General features: G+C 41.5%; 1 protein-coding gene across 2 annotated transcripts in view; it reads left to right on the top strand.

Moving 5' to 3' along the window:
* grik2 (glutamate receptor, ionotropic, kainate 2) overlaps positions 1-10,574 on the top strand; it is a 351,124-nt gene extending 340,550 nt beyond the window's left edge. For both annotated transcript variants that reach the window (XM_072394949.1, XM_072394950.1), the window contains exon 17: positions 10,325-10,574. In XM_072394949.1, the coding sequence (XP_072251050.1) occupies positions 10,325-10,489 (165 nt within the window). In that variant the 3' untranslated portion in view covers positions 10,490-10,574. The remainder of the gene's footprint in view (positions 1-10,324) is intronic.
* The last annotated feature ends 6,880 nt before the right edge of the window (positions 10,575-17,454 follow it).

Raw genomic sequence — 17,454 nt, 5'->3', positions numbered from 1 at the left:
ATGACATTTAAGAAAACGCAACGACATTTCAGAAAACGCAATGACATTTCAGAAAACGCAACGACATTTCAGAAAACACAACAACATTTCAGAAAACGCAATGGCATTGCTGAAAACAAGATACCATTTCAGATTTCAGAAAATGCATGAACATTTCAGAAAACACAACAATATTTAAGAAAACGCAACAACATTTCAGAAAATGCAACAACGTTTCAGAAAACACGACATTTCAGAAAACATATTTCAGAAAACGCAGCAACATTTCAGAAAACACAACGACATTTCAGAAAACACAACAACATTTCAGAAAACGCAATGGCATTGCTGAAAACAAGATACCATTTCAGATTTCAGAAAATGCATCAACATTTCAGAAAACACAACAATATTTAAGAAAACGCAACAACATTTCAGAAAATGCAACAACGTTTCAGAAAACACGACATTTCAGAAAACACATTTCAGAAAACGCAGCAACATTTCAGAGAATGCAACGACATTTCAGAAAACACATTTCAGAAAACACATTTCAGAAAACACATTTCAGAAAACGCAACATTTCAGAAAACGCGATACCATTTCAGATATCAGAAAACGCATCGACATTTCAGAAAACATGAAGACATTTCAGAAAACGCAACATTTCAGAAAACGCAACATTTCAGAAAACACAACCTCGTTTCAGAAAACGCAATGACATTGCAGAAAACACAACGACATTTCAGAAAACACAACAAAATTGCAGAAAATGCAACGATGTTTCAGAAAAAACAACGACATTTCAGAAAACACAACATTTCAGAAAACGCAACGACATTTCAGAAAACACAACATTTCAGAAAACGCAACGACATTTCAGAAAACACAACATTTCAGAAAACGCAACGACATTTCAGAAAATGCAACATTTCAGAAAACATGACATTTCAGAAAAAACATTTCAGAAAAAAACACGACATTTCAGAGAACATGACATTTCAGAAAACACGACATTTCAGAAAACATGACATTCCAGAAAACATGACATTTCAGAAAACATGATATTTCAGAAAACACGACATTTCAGAAAATATGACATTTCAGAAAACACGACATTTCAGAGAACATGACATTTCAGAAAACACATTTCAGAAAACACGACATTTCAGAAAAAAACAGACATTTCAGAAAACATGACATTTCAGAAAACACGACATTTCAGAAAACACATTTCAGAAAACACGACATTTCAGAAAAAACAAAGACATTTCAGAAAACACTACATTTCAGAAAACACTACATTTCAGAAAACACAACAACATTTCAGATTACAGAAAGGGTATGGACCACGGGGACAACACTTCTTGTTTGTAATTAGACGAACCCAAGACTGGCGACATTTTATTTTCTGTGGGAATTTTAAACCCAGCCTATATAGAATATATATATATATATATATATATATACTTGTAGGCTTGTAGCTACCAATAATGTAATCAAATCCAATAATGTAATGACATGCCAATAAAGTAATAGCAAATGTTATTACCAACATATCAACCAATAACATTTGCTATTTTTTTTGTTATTACATTATTGGCTGCTACAATCCTACAAGTGTATTTTGCTTATTTTTATGTTACTTTTATAACATTTTCAAAACATGACTGAGGTATTATTGCAGTCCGGCACTTTTGGATCTAAATACTTCCTCCATAACCGGTAAAAGCAAATAGCCTACTTTCAATAGAAAATGCGCACCTGAGGTTACCTGAAACATAAAAGCAAAGTATGTTACATACTTCTGTTTTCTGAATATTGACCACCAGGACTCTATGCGCTGGTTACTCATAGAAGACTTCTGACACTGGCATAGTAATCTCTGTGGTGATGTCGAAGAGTGCACTGGATGATGCTGGCCACCTGGTCACATTATCTGTTCCACAGTTCATGGGAATAACACCACCACGTCTAATGCAGACAATGAGGTTGTTTGTTATAGCTTCAGGTTGTTGTTTGTGGGTCTACATTTGAGCCACATGATTCTGATACATGAAACCATCTATGCAGCCAGATATCGCCATGCCAAACGGCTTTAATTTATCGTATCCGTCTACATGCCACAAATAATTGGGACACATGGTACGTGCGTCTGACGAACCTACGACTTGTCCACAACAAGGTTCTGTGTGGACTGAGTTGACAGTAATGCGAAGCATCTGCATTACTGTCTCCTTTTTGACACACAGGCCATGTTTCTGTTTTAAGGTCAGCCACATTGTTCTGCACCCAAACATCTGTCCAGGTCCGTGCAGCTCAGATACAATGACCCTTCTGACTTCAGTTGGTGATGAGTAGCTGTCCCCTCTCCATCCATTTTTTATTTTTTTTTCCCCTTGTCCTGTTCAGAATTATGGCAGCAGAATTGTAGTCTGAATACCTTTGATGCCAAAATGATTTGCTTTGCCAAGGGAAGTTTTATAAATGTAAAGCTCCCCTTGATGCCCATTTATTTATTTCTGTTGACAATATATGACATGTAATAGAACTGAACCGGACCGGGGGACAAGGAAAGAAGAAGAGGAAAGAAGAGGAAACAGAACAAAAATAGAAACAAAAATCAGACAACCAGCTGCTACACATGTAAAAAACAAAACAGACAACAATCCATGGCCTCTGAGGGGAATCCAGCCTTAGCGCCACCAGGAGCACCTGAAAGCAGACAAGCAGAGAAAAAACAAACACACAAACAAACAAAAACAAGCACAAGAAGCGGTAATCGCATACAACACAGCTGTGGATATAGATGACCTGAGATGACATGATAATACATGAACTGCTTAGCGAGCATGCTACTGGGCTAATAAATGTGTGTGTGTGTGTGAGAACATGCAACACCCATGGCACAGGACCTACATGATTACCGTGCTTAGTTATGAGTGTATAAGTGTACAGAGCCACAATCCACAGCCCCCCCCCCCCCCCGAGTAATCAGAAGCAGGCAGAGAGGGCCACAAGACCCAGGCCACCAGCAGCCCCCACGGAGCACAGAACCCAGGAAGCCCACCACAGGGACAACCACGCATCCACCCAGAAGACTGCAGAGGAAGCCCCCGGACAGAGCCCACATAAGCATAGGGCAGAGGCCCTCTGAGAGCCAGGGGCAACAGCCCACCGACCCCCGCCAGGCCCCAGCCGCCCAGACACGGGCCGTGCACTGGACTCGGGCCCCAGGAGCCCGAGCGCCCCCAAACCCCCCGGCAGAGGCCCCACCCAATACCCAGGAGGGCCAAGCGCCCCTGGCCAAGTGCCCTGGGAGTCAAGACGTGCCCACAGGTGGGTGAAGTCGCGAGCAGCGGGGAGAGGCAACGCCGCCCCCCCATCGGGAGAAGCACAGGCAGGCCAGGCGACAGCAAGTCCCAGATCCAGGCCCAATCATTACCACACACACTTTCACGTCCCATACATCCACACGTCCTCCCTCCCTCGACTCCGCTGGGGTGTAGTGCAGCGGGCACACCAGGGGGCCAGCAGCCCCCCAGCCACCACAGACCCCGAACCAGCAGAACAATTAATTAATCCTCTTGGCCCCTCCTGCCCCGAGCAGCAACCAGGAAGCAGGGGTGTGGGAAGAAGACCCCTCCCCTCACCCTTCTGGCTCTTCAATATTTTCTAATAGTGAGCGATTAAATTTGAGGGGCAGCCAAACTTGTAGAACTGGGAGCGCGGCCCTCTGGGCAGCCTACATACCCAAAGAGCCCCGCCCACCAGATGCCACTCAGTGTAACCACCCCCCAAGACCTAATGTGTGTGTGTGAGTGTGTTTGATAAGTAGTAATGTCTAAGGTGTAATCAAAACAGGGGCGGGGAACTGCAGTGTGCAACCAAAGGGGACCACCTAAGTGGCCCCATCCACTACACCCCACCGAACACACACGTCCCCAAAACCCTTCATGTGTGAGTGTGTGCTGTGTACAGGAGCCAGAAGGGAGAGGGGTATGGGGATATACACCGGGGGAGCTACTCTCCCCTGGAGAGGGCAGCCAGGGACTGGCTGCAATAGGCATCCCCGCTACCTGGGAGCCAACCCAGGGCTGGAGGGGCTGATGTCCACAAGGCTCGGGGCCTGCAGCGACCATATTCCGGGAGCTACTGTACCCCCAGAAGGTACCCATCCCGCCCCACCCCACCCCACCCCGGAGGACCTCTACAAAAAACAAACAAACAACAACAAACAAACAAACAAACAAACCACCCGGTCACACCAGTCGCAGCAGCCCGGGCCTGAGACCCACCATCACCCAGCCCCCCCCCAACAGGGGAAAAGCTAATATAGTCTAAAAGAAAATTTCTAAACTGGTTAATACACAGATTGTTCTTCGCTTTCCAGTTCATGAGAATAGTTTTCTTTGCGATACATAACACTGTGAGAACCATGTGTGCTGAGTTAATTTCCATGTTGATGTTGTCTAAGTCACCCAGTATGCACAGTGTGGGGCATGCAGGGATGCTACACTTTAGCCATGTTGATAGGTCCTCACAGACTTCAAGCCAGAACTTCTGGACAGGCGCACAGAACCACAAAGCGTGTGCATAATCATCAGGTGTGTTATCTGTGCAATGTGAGCAGATGTTTGAGTGTGTTAGACCCATCCTGAACATCCTTTGTCCTGTATAGTGTGTTCTATGAAGGATTTTGTATTGTATGAGCTGTAAATTAGAATTCTGAGTCATTCTGAAGGTGTTCAAACATATTTGTGGCCAGAAGCTATGACTAGAACTGATGGATAAATCTGCCTCCCATTTTGAGGATGGAAGAGACATTGTGTCATCTATTTTAGACAATAATTTATATATTTTTGATAGTAGTTTTGGGGTGCAGATGCTTAGAAATTCTGCTACCCTAGTCGGGAGTTGTAAGTCTGGTTGGTGAAGGATATATTTCTTTGTTATTATAGACTTAAGTTGTTGATATTTTAGGAATTTATTGCTGCCTATCTCGTGTTGTGATATGAGCTCTTCAAATGAAATAAAATTTCCATTTTGGATTATATGTTCCAGATGTTTGATTCCTTTGATCTTCCACAGAGTAAAGTTTAGCATTTTTTTGTTTTGCAGTATGTCAGGATTGTTCCAGATGGGTGTAAGCTTACATGGGACAATTGAAGACTTTGTTATTTTAAGAAATTCCCACCAGGCTGTCAGAGAGGTGCTGATGTTAATGCTTCTGAAACATTTGTGATTTTTTACGTTTTGACTAATAAGTGGCAGGTCAGAGATTTCCAGATTATCACACAATGCTTGTTCTATATTTATCCATGGTTCATCTATTGGGCTAGGTTTAAACCATTTTGATATATACTGTAACCTATTGGCTAAGGAATAGTGCTGAAAATTAGGTAAATCTAATCCACCACAGTCCTTGGTCTTCTGTAGGGTTTTTAAACTAATACGTGGTGGTTTGTTTTTCCACAGAAATTTGGAGATGCATGAATCTAGTGACTTAAACCAAGTAGCAGATGGTTTTATGGGGATCATTGAGAACAAATAATTAAATTTTGGTAGTATCATCATTTTAATGGTTGTAACTCTCCCCATAAGTGATATAGGTAAGGACTTCCAACGAGAGAGATCGTCCTCTACGGTCTTTAATAATTGCACATAATTTAGCTTTGTTAGCTCTGAGAGTCTGGAGGAAATCTTTATGCCTAAATATCTAATATTTCCTGACTGTAAAGTGATCGCAGGTATATTCTGGACTCTGCAGTTAATGGGCAGAACTGTGGTCTTAGACCAATTGATAGAGTAGTCAGAAAGTGCTGAGAATTTATTTATGAGTGTGATCGTGTGAGTGAGAGACGTTTGAGAGTTCTGAAGGAAAAGTAAAACATCATCAGCATAAAGACTTATTTTATGCTCAATATTTTGGGGTTGGATGCCTTTAATATTTCTATCTTGTCTGATAGCAGCTGCTAAAGGTTCGATGAAAATAGCAAAAAGTGAGGGAGAAAGTGGGCAACCCTGTCTTGTCCCTCTCTGCAGACTGAAGCTTGGAGAGGTTTGATCATTTGTCCTGACACACGCATTTGGGGAGCTATATAATATCCTTATCCAGTTGATGAAGTGTGACCCAAACCCAAATTTGTTTAATGCTGCGAATAAAAATTTCCAGTTCACTCGATCAAATGCTTTTTCTGCATCTAGAGAGACTATTGTGGTTTCCAGGTTGTTGATGTTAGAATAGTCTATAAGATTAATTAGCCTGCGAGTGTTAGTGGATGAGTGTCTACCCTTTATAAAACCTGTCTGGTCAGGATGTATTATAAGTGGAGTTATTTTTTCCATTCTTTTGGCAAGGGCTTTACAAATTATTCTGCATTTATTAGAGATTTTGGGCGGTAGCTGGATGGAAGTATGGGGTCTTTTCCTGGTTTCTGTAGCAAGATAATGTTAGCAGAGTTCATGTGTGGGGATAATCTGCCATTCTGCTTAACTTGTAATACCATTTTGTGAAATGCAGGTGCCAAAACAGTCCAAAATTCTTTGTAGAACTCTGCTGGAAAACCATCTGGTCCCGGGGCTTTGTTACTAGGCATATGTTGAAGGGCTTCATGGAGTTCTCCTATTGAAAGAGGTGAATCCAGAGCCATTGCCTGTCCGGTTTGTAATTTTGGAAGGTTGATATTACTAAGAAACTGATCTGTGTTACTGTCTGATGGATCATTTTGTGATGAATATAAGGTTTTATAGAAGTCCCTAAAAGCATTGTTGATTACATCGGGGTCATGGGTGACATTTCCTTTTGAGTCTTTAACAGAAGTGATTGTTGTTTTCTCTTTGTTTCTCTTTAGTTGGTTAGCTAGGAACCTTCCAGATTTATTGCCGTGCTCAAAGTTCTCCAAGCGAAGTCTTTGTATCAGAAACTGTGTTTGTTTATCAATAATTTTGTTTAATTCAAGTTTAGCTTTTCTTAGTTCATTCAGTGTGTGTTCCGCTTTGGAGGTACTGTAGACAATTTCTAATGATTTAATCCTGAGTTCTAAATCTGATATCCTTGAACTTTCCCTCTTTTTCTTATTTGATGAAAAAGAGATTATTTTGCCTCTCATAACTGCTTTTCCGGCTTCCCAAAGAGTACAAGCTGACATTCCTGGCAGGTCATTATTTTCTAAATATACAGTCCATTCCCTTTTGAAATAATTAATAAAATCAGGGTCTTTTAGTAATGATGTATTAAATCTCCAATTCCTAGCTGGTGGTGTAACTCTGTTATTCTTCAGTGTGATAGAAACTGGAGTGTGATCACTGATAGTGATGGGGTGGATTTTGGTGTCTGAAATATCCCTCATCAAGGAACTGCTAACTAAGAAATAATCTATTCTTGAGTATGAGTGGTGTACCGGTGAGAAGAAGGTGTATTCTCTAAGAGTGGGGTGGTGGGAGCGCCAAGCATCACAAAGACCAAAATCTTTCATATACTGTTTAACAATATTCGTGGACAGCCAGTTCCGCTGACTTCCTGAAGTACTGAGTCTGTCTACTCCTGAGTCTAATACCATGTTAATGTTCCCTCCTATGATGAGTGTGTTATCTGAGTGATCAGAGAGTGAAGTGAAAAAGGAGGGAAAAAACGAGGGGTCATCCACATTTGGACCATATATATTTGCATAATGCATAAATTCATATTTTGAATAGATAGATTAACTATTAGAAATCTACCTTCTGGATCTATAACTGTGTTGTTTACGGTGAAATTTACTCTTCTATTTATCAGAATGGCTACACCTCTTTGTCTGGAGTTGTAACAGGCTGAGTACACATGAGGAAACTGTGCTGTGGTGAGAACATCAGCTACAGTCTTTGATAAATTAATCTCCTGTAATAAAACAATGTACGCCTGTAAATCCTGGAGATATTGGAGATTTTTAATCTCTTCTCCCTGGACCCAGCTCCATGCACATTCCATGAGATAAACCTCAGCGTGGACATGCTCAGACTAACGCAGTGAGTGCTGGATGCTTGCTAAAAGCATCCCGTGCGTGTGTGTGCATATATGCTTCCATGAACATGCCATTGTTGGTGTTTCAGTTGTCAATATGAGCTTGCTACAATATGTACTTGCGCTGTCGATGCTGTGTGGAACTTGATTATGTGCTCTGCTCAAAACTCTATGTGCGCCGTGCTTGTTAACATTACTTATTAAGGTGGAAACGCAGCGGGTTGGGGAAGAAAGACAGAATAGAAAAACAGTGCAAAAGAGTGGAAGTGTGAGATAGAAAAAAACAAAAACGAAAACAAAAAAAACATACCCAAATAAACAAATATGAACTGCATATATCCTATGCTGGTGAGACTAGCAGTGAGCTATATATTTTATCTTGATAGATAACTGTGAATTGGATAGATTATTTCATCTTACTTATGTCATCTACAGTGAAATGATTCATATAAGTTAACGAATACAGATCACCTGGAGTTTAGAAGAGCCAAGGAGTGGTTTCCTGTTCGCGGTACATCTGCCCGTTGATGAATAATTTATCCACCGCGATGACAGCTTGGGAGCCTCCTTCCATGAACTTTCTCCGGATGGGGAACAGAACTCTGTGTATTTCCAGGATTTCTTTGGGAAACTGGTCGTTGACGCTGAAGTCCGTTCCTCTCAGCTCCCTGCCGCGTCCCCTCACCCGGACCTACTGTTGGTAATGCTCGAACTTGGCCACAATCGGTCTCGGTTGGCGGGCATCAGGTCTCTTCCCTCCCAGGCGGTGGACTCGGTGAAAAGTAATGTTTTTCACTACATCTACTGGAAGTTTCAGTTGATTTTGGATGAAGTTTTTCACTGCGAGTTCAGGATCCTCGTCTGCCTGCTCCGGGATTCCAGAAAACACCAGATTGTCCCTCATACTATGAGCCTGGAGATCAATAATTGATTCTTTTATCCTCTTGTTCTCATCAGAGATCCGGCTCATTCCTTCAGTGAGTGATTTCACCGATCCTCTGAGGGCTGCGTTTTCTGCAGCCAGCGTCTGCACCTGTTGCTGGCTGAACTCCAACGACTCACGTAATGCCTGGAACTCTCTGTGTAGAATTTCTAACAGAGACATACGGGCGTCGAAGCTGGATATTTTGTTATCGATCAATGTTAAAATGTCCGTCGAATCATTACCAGCTGGAGACGTCGCTCCGGGTGACTCTTCATTACGACTTCTTTTGGAGGTTGAAGCCTTGCTGCTATCAGATGGGGTTTGGTTAGTTTTCCCCATGACGATCCTGTCAAAACACTCGTCGATGAAATCCGTGAGGCTCTCCAGGCTTTCTTCACTGTACTCCAGTGCTTTGTTTTTGTTTCACCCGATAATATATTTATTTAAACAGTATTTATTGGCGTAATTATAATCTTACTATATTGTTTGCTCTATTTGAGGTGCGCCTTGTTTGAATCTGCCGATAGTCTCACACAATCTCGTGACACTACAGCATCACACTACCCGACACTCTCAGTGTAAGTGCAAAATGTAAAAGAGCATCCACTCAATCCGTCGGTCGAGCCGCGGGGGGGCTGGGGCCTATCGCAGCGGTCATCAGGCGAGAGGGGGGGGGCAACCTGGACGCCTGTCTCCACCCCGTCTCCTCTGTCCTAAATCTTTCAGTCGTGCCTTCAGAGTCCCACAGGACATTTCAATGTCATGATGGGTTCGAGAGCATATCACAAATTACATCATATCTCTGTTCTTTTTTAACATACTCTCGTATCAGTTTAAGCTCCTTTTCTATCCTTTCAAACTGAGTTTAAAATTCCCACAAGGACGCTGCTGAGAGTAACAGGAAATGACTTGCCAGACTTGGGTTCGCCCAGTCACAAACAAGAAGTGTTCTCCCCATGGTTCCTACCCTGAAATGTTTTCGTGTTTTCTGAAATGTCGTTGTGTTTTGACCCTCAGGCCTACTGTATATTGCAGTGTATCCTAAAGTGTATGCATAAATTATACTGCATGGAACATGCAATGACTACAAATTCACTGCTGGTGTATTCGGAACATGTTTTGAATCATTCTATGCTCTAAACTTTACAGAGTCTGTGTACCTCCATCCCCTCCATCCTTCTTTTTGCCTCACTCCCATACAGAATAACCCTCATTTCCAGCTTGGTACTCTTTATATTTAACTGTTTTTTTTCCATGTGGCAACTTAATTGAGAAGGTGGGTGGTGAATGGTTGAGGTTTCAAAATGAGACTGCCCTGAGGAAGAACAGTTTTGTTTTCTTGCTCAAAATATTTGGACAAAGACAGTGGTCTAAAATCTGTCCTGTTCTCCTTTTTTTTTTTCAATTTGTCTCTTCAGAGATCCTTTTGCAGTGCCATGGTGGACGAACTGCGGGTTTCCCTCAAGTGCCAGCGCCGGCTCAAACACAAGCCCCAGCCACCGGTCATGGTGAAAACAGAGGAGGTCATCAACATGCACACCTTCAACGACCGAAGACTGCCAGGGAAAGAGACTATGGCCTAAAAAGCGAATCTCACCCTCTTTCTTGTACTGAAGTTGTGAGCAAAGACACTTGGGAAAAGGGTGTGGGTAAATGGTAAAGGAGAGCAGCGGGTTGTTATAGTCCAAACTTGGGTTATTTTGAAGATAGAGTAGGATTGCTTCGCCGTAATTTTGATGAAATGTCAATTTTTCTTTTTAATTAGCTAGGGATAAGAGATTCAACAGTATTTCCTGTGGAAATAACTTAAACCTGGGTGAAATTTCAGCAAGTTACCTCATTCCTCTTACCACCTTGGCAAGGCAAACAACTACAAGTGCCAGGATTTTCAAAATCCCAGAGTTGAAGAGTTATTCTTGAAATAAATTAAAAATGGGTATGGGGTGGTCACTTTTCATACTGGCAAAAATAATTTGAATCCTAATTTTGCTGCTCAGTCAGTCTTTCAACACAGCTCGCTGCAGAGGCTGGTTGAGCAGGAGGAGGATGTCAGAGATTTTGAGAGTATAGAGATGCTAACTGGGTAAATGGGGAGGAAAATATGTACAGGATTGTTTATTATCAAATGTTGTGAGTAGAATGACCGCATGGGCTCTAAACTAAATTGAACCCAACCCTAGATATTATGGCGAGCAATGCTCTGCAAATGTACAGAGAGGCATTGCTTAGTCACAATTCATATTGACTGACATCTAAAATGGATCTACTGTATATCATCCATCAGGCAATAAGTGATATCAAATGTTTGTGTTTTGGAGTACTAACATTTTAGTAATTAATAGGGGGATGATTTTTACAAGCTACATGGTCAATTTTAAGCAGAGAATGTAAAACTAGGGGCAATATGTAGTGAGCTCTTCATGTTAATGTATTCGTCAGCAGTCAGAAGAGGATTGGTACATACACCTTAGATGCTTTCAGACAATGACCGGTTGACAACACAATTTGCTGCAACATCATTTCTCCATTTTGAATCCTGTCAGAAGTTCCCAATTACTCAGATCCACACAGCTGGTACAACACAAACTGCTGGTGACAACTATTAGCACAATGCTATGACATTACATTGATAAATTGAGTAAATTCTAGCTTAATTATGATACATTTCTAAACTGCTTTATAATAGAACAACAGTTATCACAAAATAATCAGACTTTGAAACTGTTCTTTCTAGGTGAAGAGGAGTCATTCTTGTGAAACATTACCTGTAAAATCTTCCCATGTGCTGCGTCACTCACTGTAATGTCTGTGTTGCTAGGGTCTCACGTGATCAGTTACAGCAGAAGACAGAGCCATGTGCAACCACAAGAGTGGCAATAAATCATGTGGTTTTAAGTATTGTAAGTGCATCCAGTCACTTTGTGCGCATACTTGGAAAAACCATGGAGGTATCCTCTAAGCTGTCTGAAATCACTTCTTCTGTCAATAACAGTAAACCTTGAAATGGCTCAACATAGCTCACCAAGTCTAAATTTAGCGCAATCACACAACACACAGACTATTTATTCCAAGTATTAATTGTTTTATTTATGAAACAGTCCATTTCTATCTGTATGGACTGAATTCTCAGTGCTGCAACGAATACACTTTAATTCAACTGTGTATGCAGACATTTTTTTCCATTTGCTCAGTGTCAATTTTCCACTTTCTTTTTGTACTTCTGTGGCTTTTTTTTGTTGCAAAGTTTCACATTAACTTGTGCAAATGAGATTTCTATGAAAAAGTGTTTTTGTACAAAAAAAAAAATCAAAATTTTATAATGATTTTTATTAACAGAAAACATGCCAAGAGTGTGACCTCTGGGACAGGGGGGTATAGGGTGTGGGATGTGTGTGTGTGTGTGTTGGGGGGGTCTACTCAAGTGTGGTCGTTAGGTATTCTTTGCTAGGAGACTGACAGAGCCATCTCACAATCTCACACATGCTTACACACGTGTTTAAGACACACCCATCCTCCAGATTCACAACAAATAGTTCACTGCTCTTCAACAGAAACATTCTGGTAAAGCATCAGTGACATAAACTTTTGGAGAAGAGTGAAAATAACTATTTTTATCATGAAAAGGAATCATATTTAGAGAAAGATATTTTTACCTGACAATGAAGAATATTAATGATAATTCTGGTTAGAGCAAATATATAGCGTACACACACAAGTAGGGAGAAAGACTGTTGATGCTGCACCCTGAACTACTGATAGATTGCTAGAATCCAGTGCTGTGGAAATTTTGTGTAAATGGTTTTAAAAAGGAAGGGTGTATTTTAGAAAATAAGCAAGACTTAATTAATTTTGACCTTGTTGTGAAAACCAAATGCAGTGCACACAGTTTACCCTTTGAAGTTGATGCACAAGTTTAAATCAAATAAAAAAGGTATTTACAACTTTCCCTGGTCTGTTTCTCTGATTAATGAAAAGAAGATACTGAAACTTGTAGCAATTAAAGGGGAAGTTCGTTTTTTTGCATCCTTCTTTCCAGGAGCTCCTCCTCAACACAATAAGGACGTCCATCGGTGAAAGTATCGGTGAAATAAAGACATATAATGCCTTATTTAGAGGCTGTATCGTCTCTGCCTTGTTCACTCTGTTTAATGGATGTAGGCGGATCTCGAATAATATAGATAGCGTCCAAAAGATGCCGACTTTCACCAAACTGTTATCGGTGAGTAGATGAACGTATTTTAAGCCAGAAATAAGGTCCAAGTTTGAAAAAAAACAAAAAAAACACACTTCCTCTTTAAGTCGACCTTTGTCAACCTGATCTCATAACATCCGGTGGGTGACTACAGAAGCAGGGGCTCCTTAATCACTGATATGGTGCAGCTGTGACTGATGGCGAGGAAGGACAGTCTGATTGAGGAGTGTGGCAAAGGTGGTGAGTAGTGATGGGATACTTGATTCCTTTTACTGACTCGAGTTTGTATGAGTCACTCACTAAAGTGAATCGGGTTTTCCAGTCACTTGAGTAACTTGAATCAGTCACCCAGAGTATGTGCCACGGAATGTACAAACAAGTTCCAAAAAAAGACTAAAGATCAAGAAGTCTCCAAAGTGAAACATTTATTTTTCTTTCTTTCTCTCTACATAAATGCAAATAACCCAAACAGCCAATAAATTAACATTCAGTGCGAAATAGTGCAAAATTATAATAAAATGTATGAAACTGTGTGCAAACAGAACATTTAAATAAACTAAACAATAGTGCAAAAATAATAATATTCTAACATTCAACATGGTGGTGTGGTGGTCAGCACCATCACCTCACAGCAAGAGGATTCCTGGTTCAACTCCCAGCTGGTTCTTTCTGTGTGGAGTCTGCATGTTCTCCCCATGTATGCGTGGGTTCTCTCCAGGTACTCTGGCTTCCTCCCACAGTCCAAAAACATGCATGTTAGGCTAACTGGTGTCTCTAAAATTGTCCTTAGGAGTGGGTGTGTGTGGCCCTGTGATGTGCGATTCATGAGTTAATTGTTCAAAACTCGAAATTCTTTTTACTGACTCGGGAGTTACGAGTCATTGTCTCCATTAACTTGTTCACTGACTCACCGCTGCTACTGCCAGCTAACTGCAATGTGAACGGGTGACCGGCTCATCTTAGGGATCGGGATGTAAGGCTGAAGCAGATCAGATAAATATGGTAGAGCAAGGTTGTTCAGGCATTTAAAGACAAATAACAAAAGTTTAAAATTTATTCTATGGTACACAGGGAGCCAGTGTAGGGACGCCAGGATGGGAGTGATGTGCTGCATGTTTGCAGATCTGGGTTAGCAGACATGCAGCAGAGCTCTGCACAAGCAGCAGACGGGCAAGGGAAGCCTGGCTGATCCCTATGTACAAATAATTGCAATAATCAAAATCATAATAAAAGCATAGATTAATTTCTCCAAGCCAGGTCTTGATAAAATAGGTTTCACCTTTGCTATTTGACGTAGTTGATAAAAGCTTTTCTATACTACACCACTGGTCTGTTTCTCAAATTTAAAATCAGAATCAATCTTGACCCCCAGATTACTGACACAGTCCTTGAGATACAGTGACAGAGAGCCAAAGTCAATGTTGGGGGGTTGGGGGTGGGGGGTGGTAACAACTTGGTCCGAACATCATTACTTCAGTTTTGTTCTCATTAATTGAAATTGAATGAGAGCCAAGGTTAAACATCATATAGACAGTCTATGAGTGGTTGGACTGAGTGGGCATTGTTTTGTGCCAATGGAAGATAGATCTGGCGATCATCGGCATAAAAATGAAATGAGATGCTGTGTTTCCTAAAAACAGAACCGAGGGGGAGTAAATAAAGAGCAAATAAAAGAGGGCCGAGGGTTGAGCCCTCGGGGACCCCATGTGGAAGACGAGCTGTTGAAGACATTGACAAGATTGAAGACTAGATTGAGAAAATTGTCAAATTTTAAACAGAAGCTTCTGTCAGTTAGGTTTGACTGGAACCAGTCAAGGGCGACACCCTTAATGCCCACACAGTGCTTGTTACAATTGTTACAAGTACCTCTTTAAACAGATAATGGGGAATGTCATAGAGTAGTGGTATTATTGCCACCTTTCGTGTGGGTGCTCTGGGTTCAAATTCCCTGTATGAAAGGTACTACCTCCAGCAGGGGTCCTTCAGCAAGCTTTTACAGCTTTTTTTAACAGCTTTTACAATCCTCTGAAAACAAAGCAGGTTTTTCTTTAAAAATACCATAAGAAACATGCAGCCTGTCCTTTTTCCACCTGCACTCCGCTCTCCTGCACTCTTGCATGGTTAGGCTTAGATTTAATGCACATGGTTGGTTCTGAAAATCACAAAATACATGGTGGGATTTATCACCATGTTGCCTTACAAGCCTTCAAGCCTTCTTCTCCATGAAGGATGAATATTTGAATTCATGCCTGGAGATTTGTGTCATGTCACATGAATATGGATTGTGACACACAGGGGCGATAGTGGGGTGAAAAGTGGGACTGAGTTATTAGGGCCCCAAGTAGTGGGGGAGCTCTTGAGGAGTCTGGATTTTTTTTTTCCTTTGGAAATCAATATAATTTAAAGACTACAGTAGATGTTGCTAACTAAAATAAATGTAATGTTTTGGGTTAATAAATCGGTTGATTGATGGATTGGATTAGTGTCTAATCCCGCATATAGTGTCTGAGTACAGGCAACCTCACCCCTTGCACAAAATGGTTAAGTCCACCTTCACCTGGCTTTTTAAGTATGTGCATTTATCATTTTTTTAAGCTTGCACATTTAACTCAGTGTTCACGCAAGATGATGCCCAACAAAAGCAAAATCCATCCATCATCTGCCACTTCTCCGGGGGTCGGGTTGCGGGAGCAGCAGCTTTAACAGAGAAATCCAGACGTCCCTGTCCCTGGCCACTTCCTCCAGCTCTTCCGGGGGGACCCTGAGGCGTTCCCAGGCCAGCCGAGAGACATAGTCTCTCCAACATGTCCTGGGTCTTCCCCGGGGTCTCCTCCCAGTGGGACGTGCCTGGAACACCTCACCAGGGAGGCGTCCAGGCCAGCCACCTCATCTGACTCCTCTCAATGCGGAGGAGCAGCGGTTCTACTCCGAGCCCCTCCCGGATGACTGAGCTTCTCACCCTATCTCTAAGGGAGAGCCCAGACACCCTGCGGAGGAAACCCATTTCGGTCGCTTGTATCCGCAGTCTCGTTCTTTCGGTCATTACCCACAACTCGTGACCATAGGTGAGGATGGGAACGTAGATTGACCAGTAAATAGAAAGCTTCGCCTTCTGGCTCAGCTCCTTCTTCACAACGACGGGTCGGTGCAGAGCCTGCAACACTGCAGACGCTGCACCGATCCGCCCGTCAATCTCACGCTCCATTCGTCCCTCACTCCTGAACAAGACCCCGAGATACTTGAACTCCTCCACTTGGGGAAGTCTCATTCCCGACCCAGAGAAAGCAAAATCAAGTTTTCAAAAAAAGAATCAGAGGTAGGAAAGAGGGAAAAAAGGAAATGAGGGAAAGCACCTGCTGACCAATTTCTTTCCCTTTAAAGGTGAGCCCAAATGTGAAAGCAAATAGCACATAAATTAACTCCTGTGGTTATAAAATGCTTCAATACCACCGCGATTGTCAGTGCTAATAACAGCATAACGCAAAATTAGAAATAACATGATGCCTCATCTGTAATATGAGGTAAATTCTAAATATTTTTTTGCATAGCCTACCACACTACTGCAACAATTCAGTTCAATTTCTATTGAATTTTATTTATATAGCACCAAATGATAACAATTGTCATCTCAAGGCACTTAATAACAGTATACTAATTCAAAAATCAAATTAATATTTATTATTGGGCCATAATATAACCAGGCTAATAGCCTAACTTAGTAGGCTCAATGTCATAGATTCACAAGGAAAGGCTGTCAAACAAGTAGCAAAGCTCAGTTGTGGAATATAAGTTTCAGAAACTGTCACAAAGGGTGATGCAGCAACAGACCCCTCATCCTTTGATACAGCGGACTTGAGACAAGGTAAGTTTAAAATTAAAGCACATAATTTTAGCTATTTATACTGTAATGCGTTAAGCAACACCAAAGTCATGCTCTGTGTTTTACTGTAGCCTATGTTTGGCTGTAGCCTAATTAGAATAAGAGACTAAAGGCAATTCTATCCAAAGTTGAGTTGATTTTTTTGTCACTTCACAAATGTTTATGTATTTGGGAGTCGCTTTTATCGCTTTTACCAAAGCGACTTATACTCATATCCGAGGTAGGCAGGTAATGTAAGAGGTCTTGCCTAAGGACCCCTACAGGAGGTAGTACCTTTTGATGCAGGTGAATCACTCACATGAAAGGCAGTGATCTTGCCACTACACTATCCAGCCAAATGTTTACAAAATCTTTTATACATATCTAGCGTACTCACTATCATTAAAGAAACCTTGATAAAAGGGGCACTATCTTTCGACAGAAAGAAAACTATAATAATCAACGTCACATATTTTATATTTTTCCACCACTATCTC

This window comes from Leuresthes tenuis, unplaced genomic scaffold (genome assembly GCF_036924035.1).
Source record: "Leuresthes tenuis unplaced genomic scaffold, fLeuTen1.0.hap1 SCAF_10, whole genome shotgun sequence".
NCBI classification, from domain to species: domain Eukaryota; kingdom Metazoa; phylum Chordata; class Actinopteri; order Atheriniformes; family Atherinopsidae; genus Leuresthes; species Leuresthes tenuis.
The sequence above is the reverse complement of the archived record's forward strand: the minus strand, read 5'-3'. Positions and strand labels throughout refer to the sequence as shown.